Genomic DNA, 7,500 nt, shown 5'->3' on the forward strand with positions numbered 1-7,500 from the left:
ATATACATTTATTTTTCTTTGTCCTCCGTCTCTGATTTTAATTGATATACATTGGCTTTTCTTTTTTGTCCGTTGGCTTTAATACCTTGATATTACATTTATTTTTCTACCCTTCTATGTCCTCTTTTTTTTCTTCTTATACATTTTTTTCTTTGCCTCCGTCTGGCTTAAGCCTCTGATATACATTTTTTTCTTTGCCTCCGTCTGGCTTAAGCTTCTGATATACATTTTATTCTTTGCCCTCCGTCTGGCTTAAACCTTGCCCTACATTTATTTTCTTTGTTTTCCGTTTGCTTAAGCCTCTGGTTCTTACATTTCTTTTTCTACCTTATTTTTCTTTGTCCTCCGTCTGGCTTATATATTTTTCTTTGTTCCTGTCTGGCTTTGCCCTCCGTCTGGCTTATTTTTCTTTATATCCGTTCTTTTTTTTTTTTTTTTTTACATTTTTTTTTGCCTTTGCCTCTGTCTTTTTTCTTCTCTGATATACATTTTTTTCTAGCCTCTGAATATGGATTTTTTCTGATATACATTTTATTCTTTGCCTCTGATATTAAGCCTTTTCTTTGCCTCCCGTCTGCTTTAAGCCTCGTGGCTTTTTTTTTTGATATTTTTTTTTACCTTTTTTTCCTTTGCTAATCGACCTCAACATCTTTGCTACGAGGTGCATACGTGGTCAAGGTAAGATTTCAGTCCCCATGTAGCTTGAAGAACGTCATTTTTTTTTTCTTTTCCCTTCTATTTTTGCAATTTTTGTTAGCTTTGTTGATTGTGCTTCGCCATCGGTATTCAGGTTAAGTTGTGATTCATTTTCAGACTATCGGCTTTGGTTACTTATTGAGCGGAATTTCTTGTTTTTTTTTCTCGTGTCTGTTGGCAAACTGTAACATCTAGTTTGATGTTTGATCTAATCGTATTCATTTTACACATCATCATCACTATCATAATTGTCATTATTATCATTATCGTCATCATTATTATTATCCTTATCCTTATCATTATTATTATCATTATTATCATCATCATTATCATTATTATTATTATTATATTAATATTATTATTATCAATATTTTTATTATCATTACTACTATCATCATCATTATCATTATCTTTATTATCATTATTATCATTATCATTATTATCATTATCATTACTATTATCATTATTATTATTATTATTGTTATCATTATTATTATTATTATCATTATTACTACTAATACTACTACTATCATCATCATCATCATCATTACTATTAGCTTTATTATCATTATGAGCATTAAAACCATCATTATCATCATTAGTATTATGTTATCATGTTTGTTATCATGACCATTATTGCTATCATCATCATCATTACTATTATAATTATAATTGTTATTATCATTATAATTTTTACAATTATTATCATCATCATTATCATTATTGCTGTCATGCTCATTATCATTATGATTATGATTATCATTATCATCAATATTTTCTTTTTGTTACCATTGTTGCAACTGTCATTATCATTATCATTATAATTATGTCATCACTTATTTTTTCATTATTTCTGTTATTATCATCACCATTATCATCATCATTATCATCAAAATGATTATGATTATTATTATTTTCAGAATTATTATTGTTTTTACTACCATTATCATTATTATTATTATGTTTGTTTTAATTACTATGATTATCATAGCTATAATCATTATCATTATCATTACTATTGTTCTGATTTTCATTATCATTACTAATTTTATCATCATTATCATTACTATTGTTTTTACTATCATTATAATGATCATCATTATCATTATTACTGCTGATATCATTATTATTATCATCATTATTATTATTATCATCATTGTCATTATCATTAGTATTGTCATCATCATTATCATTATCATCAATGTTATGATAATAATAATAATGAGGATAATAGTACTAATGATAATGATGATCATCATTATTATGACAATTACTATCATCGTTATTATCATCATGAGTATCATTATCTTATATCATCATCATCATAATTATCAAGAATTACCGGAAGCATGGTCCTCTTCTGCATTATTTCCCCGCGCTTCGAGCTCCCTCCAACAGATGTTCATTATTCAAAATGTACATTCCACATGTTTCACAATTTATATCTGAATATCTTACGAATCAGGTCTTAATGCAAAATAAATAATGAATTTTCTGCGTCATACATTTTCCGTTCTGATTTTAAGGCGTTTGTTTACATTCTTGCGTCATCGCGAGAACATTCCGTCGCGTGTAATTTTTTTCTTTCTGGAATGACGAATTTACAAGAAAAAAAGAGACGTAGGGCCGGCGTGGACACCTGTCGAAAACCAGGTAATTAGTGTTGAGTTTCCAGTCAGTGCTTAACTTCATTTGAATATCATTTATTTATATTTTGGGGCGTATTGAAGGCTTTGGAAATCGTAAGCTATATCTTGAGGCTCGGGAAGTTCGGAAATGGACGTCGGAAGGTGGATAGGGTTGATTAAGGTGACGTCTTTTCGGCGGATTCGAGAGCTCGAATTATGCCTGGGGGTGTTTCGTGGCACTCGTCTCAAGTGGCAGGTGTGGGTGGCTATGTGCACACTTCACCCCCTCCCCTCCCCCCCTTCTCCGCACTCCCCCCAACCCCTCTCGGTCTCCCCCTTTACCTCTCGGTCCGGCGTGAGGAGAGTCAGTCATCACCAACGCTTTGCCATGGTGCGCGCTAGGGCCGTGGTCGCACCTCGAAGGGCCTTGGTCCTGCTGGTCCTTGTGCTGGTCGCGGGGCCGTCGTGGGGGGCTAGGGGGGAGGGCCGGGGGAAGGGGGCAGGGAAGAAGAGGAGCCTGGAGAAGGACGACTACGCGAGCCGATTCGTCAATGACAAAGACGATGACGTGGCCTACGAGAAGGTGAAGGACAAGCTGAGGAGTATTCTGGAGAAGGGCGTCGAGCCTGCACGCGCGGAGGACGAGGACATCAAGGACTACCTCGAGCCCGACTTCGACGACCAGCGGCGTGAATTCCCGAAACAAATGCCTCAGGGAAACGACCTGGCGGACGCCACGAACTCCCTCAGGTCGTCCCCGACGCGACGACGTGGCCTCGTTCAGGATGACGAGGCCATCCTAGACAGCGCGGAGGATATGGTGAAGCGAGGGTACGCCCACGACCACGGAAACACCCACGTCCATAACAAGCTCATTTCCCCCGCCCACGGAGGGAGGGAGCACACGAGAGCCTTTCTGAACGAGTGGGCGGTGCACATGACGGGCGGACGAGAGCTCGCCCGCGCCGTGGCCGAGGACCTCGGCTACCAATTTCTCGGTCAGGTGAGAATCCTCGGCTTGTCCTTTCCTTGGGCCTCTGCCCCTTCGCGCTAGCGCCTCATTTTCCAAGTACACATGCCATTGCTATACAATGTATATATGCGCGCGCTGGCACACACACAAAAAAGAGAAAGAAGAAGAAGAAGAAGAAGAAGAAGAAGAAAAAAATATATATACAGTGTGTTCAAGCACAGAGTGAATACACGGCCATGACGCAATCACTCACGATGTAAGTAATCATTCACTAATATAACTTCAAATTACGGAAAGCTTGTTCATTCACCTGCGTTCACTTTGGCCGCATTTCAACTTTGGTTTTTTGCCTGTTTTCCTATTTATTTTTTTCTAATTATCTCTCTTTTCTCAGTCTGGCTGCCTGTCACTTTTTTCTTTTTCTCGCTCTCTTCTCTGTCTGTCTGTCTGTCTGTCTCTCTCTCTCTCCCTCTCTCTCTCTCTCTCCCTCTCTGTCGGTCTGTCTGTCCCTCATTCTTTCATTATTTATCTCCCCCCCTCTCTCTCTCTCCCATACATAAGTGCGTCACACCCCTTACAAATTATCCATATTCCGAAACATCCTTTGAGTTCTAAACCATCTACTTTTGTCCTTTGTTAAATCCGGGAAACGTAATTCGTTCAAACTTTCTAGCATTTTCCTCTGCGACGTTCAACGCTGTTCGGTCCTTTAAATGCTTCTCTCATTAGCCAACGCAGTGTTGAATGCCCTTGCTGAATTTACAAATTTGTAATAGTTGTAATCACAGTCATAGTAGCAGCAGTAATTTTATTACTTATGATGATAATGGTCGTCATAATAAAGGTAAAACTAGTAAAGATGATGGTAATGACAATATTAAGGATGTTGGTAATGGTTATGATAATAGTAATAAGGATAATGGTAATAATGATGTCAATAATGGTGATTATGATGATATTGAGTATAATGATGATACTGATAATACGAAAGGTAACAAAACAATAATGATAGCGATAATGATAATTGCAACAATGATGATGATATCATTATATTTGCAAGTATGAAAAATAATAACGATAATAACGTAGCAAACTTAGACAAAGAGGAAAGTATAAGTAACAACCACAAATAACGAACCCAAAATTACGTAACAAAGACTTAAGTAACATAAATGACAAGGGATACATACATAAAATATGTATGCGACCTGTATGTACATCGAGACGTTAATTTCAAACCATGCCTTGCAGATTTATTAATCTTTTATTAATACCTTTTCTTCGTTCTTTGTATGTGATTCGGATACGTTCATGTCTGTGTAATTCATATGTTGTTTATTTTTATTTATCTTTGCCTTTTATAAGTAACTAATAAAAATTAATTCTTCAATCTCAATTATAATTTTTTTTATCATAGAATACGCACAAAAGGTATGAAAAAATGACAAAATTATAACACAACAGATGAATCTTCAATAGACTTATTATTAGACTAATTTATCTTTTAAATAGATCTTTTACATATATTTCATATATTCTCTACACATGAACTCATGAACTCTAAACAATCACAAAAATAATCACAAAAGAAGACAACACAGATACAAATCATATTCTATATTATTTTAAGAAAAATGATAGTTATTATAAAGCATTTGTGAAGTTGGTGATGATTGGCTAATGACAACATTTACGAGGGACATTGATATAACTCAAATAATTATAATCGCCGGTATTTTACTTGCCTCATCATCTTCACATCGAAAAAAATATAGATTTTGTCCTCTTCCTTGATATACACTTTCCCTTCATTGGTAGAAAAGAAAGTAACTTTAGCCTGGTGAAATGTTCCATTCTTTCATCCTTTATTCAAGATTTGGTCCAAAAACATTTGTCTATAGCACAGCAGATAAATTAAATATCCAGGCAACTTTGATCATAAATAAACGGCTGTGAATATCATACCGAAGAAGGGTCTACAACCGTGAACCTTCCACAGACACTCAGTGACATGACCAGGCATTGTTATCTATCCCTTGTTATCTATCTATCTTTGAGAATACCTATTCTGTAAGGATTCTATATCACCCTGTCCACTTAGTAACTTGTGTTAAAAATTGTACTGTCTAGTTCAGTTTATGAAGTACTTAAGGTGTAGGCCTATGTATGTACATTTAATATTACCTCGCCAAAATGATAGTCGTATTTATTTATTGAGGCAGTATTGTTAAGGCTTTGAAGAAGCCTTTGCAAAGATAGAAATGCATTTTATTATGTTCTGTGTATGTAACTGATATATGATGGATAAAGAAATCGCTTTTGAATGATTTTCAAATCTGAAAAAACAAACAAGAGGAAACGTTTCGTAGAACAGACAATTTAGAAACAATATTTCGCAATCAGTGTCAACATTTTTGCAAGTCAGAAAGCTTAACTTCTAGTCTTGTAATTAATCCGCGATACTTCACACAGAAAACGGAATTACTACGCGTTATGCATCAACAAGACAGGTTTCAATGATGGTGCTTTCCAGAAATCAAGCTGATGAATGTTGCAGCAATATGTAAATTTAACGACCGCTTTTACCTCACGCACTTATACGCAAGTGGTTGGGGGGGGGGGGTAGTCCTTAAATCATATATATATATTTTTTTAAACAGCTGTAGAACACACACCACACACTATTCTCTCTCTCTCCCCAATGCTCCCTTTCTATCTAATGATCTACATACATAGTATAAGATAATCTTATAATATTGTAATCTTGATAATATTGTATATACCCGTGCTTCGAAAATAAATCATCTGTTGATATCAGTTAAAAGTAAAACATTGCAAAGAGAGTTGAATAAGACAAGCTATAGTAAAGGACCATCCCCTGGCCTTTTCCTCTGTTAACAGCTTTTCACAACACTCGTCCCGTTGGCAGTATCCGAACGGGTAATACTGACTTCGAAATTTAAGCCTTATGAACTAATTTGGTTGCTGGGACACTTGCGAGTGTTATTTCAAAAAGGATATTCTGATTCCTTTTATTTCTTAATATATGCATATTTATACCTACATACGTGCACACACACACACACACACACATACATACATGCATACCTACATACACACACACACACACACACACACACACACACACACACACACACACACACACACACACACACACACACACACACACACACACACACACACACATATATATATATATATATATATATATGTAATATATACATATGTATATAAGTACGCATGCATCTATGTGCACGTAAGCCAACATCCGTCCCCCTACCCACCCATCCCCGCAAGAGCATCCACATTCCACGTATTCTCAAATGAACCAAGACCGCGACGCCGCCCGTGCACTGCGTTTCTACAGACCAGCTGACCCATATTCCCGATGCGTTTAGATATCGACCCATTTAGCGGCCTTGCACGCGCACTTGTCCCCAGGTGTTCGCATGAATAGGCAAATAGTGATGCCATCGGGGGGGAGGAGCGGGGGGGAGGCTGAGGGGGTGTCGCCATCATGCTGGTTGAGGCGATTATTGTTACTGTTATTTTTATTATGATCATTCTTGTTGTTATTATTATTATTATCGTGATGGTTATTGTCATTATTATTATCATTATCATCATTACTATTATCATTATTGTAATTATCATTATTATTGATATCCTTATCAATATTATCATCATTATCATTACTATCATTCTTATAATTATGACAATAATCACCATTGACTTTATCATTACTAATATTCATATTAGATCAAAATCCCTTTTATTTTTATTAGCATTAAACTGCCCTTCATAAACTTCAGGAAATATCAGCGAATCAGTCTAATTAAGGTTTAGTAACCATAGATGGAGTATAACTGTGCTATATCGCACACTTCCCATTGATAATATTATCTTGGCATAGTATATTTTTTCGTATATCATATGGTGTAGTATACGTCTCGTATATTTGTGCTTTTGTATATTTTTCATTTGATATATTTTATTTGCTATATATGTATATATATATATATATATATATATATATACATATATATATATATTAATATATATATACTATGATTATATATATATATATATATATATATATATATATATATATATATATATAGATATATATATATATATATATATATACATAATAATATAAATATATATATATATATATATATT

The 7,500-nt window shown here is 35.0% G+C and overlaps 1 protein-coding gene across 1 annotated transcript in view; it reads left to right on the forward strand.

Moving 5' to 3' along the window:
• The first annotated feature begins 2,694 nt into the window (after nucleotides 1–2,694).
• LOC122265272 (neuroendocrine convertase 1) overlaps nucleotides 2,695–7,500 on the forward strand; it is a 19,669-nt gene continuing 14,863 nt past the window's right edge. Inside the window, exon 1 of the mRNA XM_086534429.1 lies at nucleotides 2,695–3,327. Within this exon, the coding sequence (XP_086390555.1) occupies nucleotides 2,713–3,327 (615 nt within the window). The 5' untranslated portion in view covers nucleotides 2,695–2,712. The remainder of the gene's footprint in view (nucleotides 3,328–7,500) is intronic.

The sequence above is a fragment of the Penaeus japonicus genome, unplaced genomic scaffold (assembly GCF_977035675.1).
Source record: "Penaeus japonicus unplaced genomic scaffold, GWHDUDI00000001_assembly GWHDUDI00000041, whole genome shotgun sequence".
In the NCBI taxonomy this organism is placed as follows: Eukaryota; Metazoa; Arthropoda; class Malacostraca; order Decapoda; family Penaeidae; genus Penaeus; species Penaeus japonicus.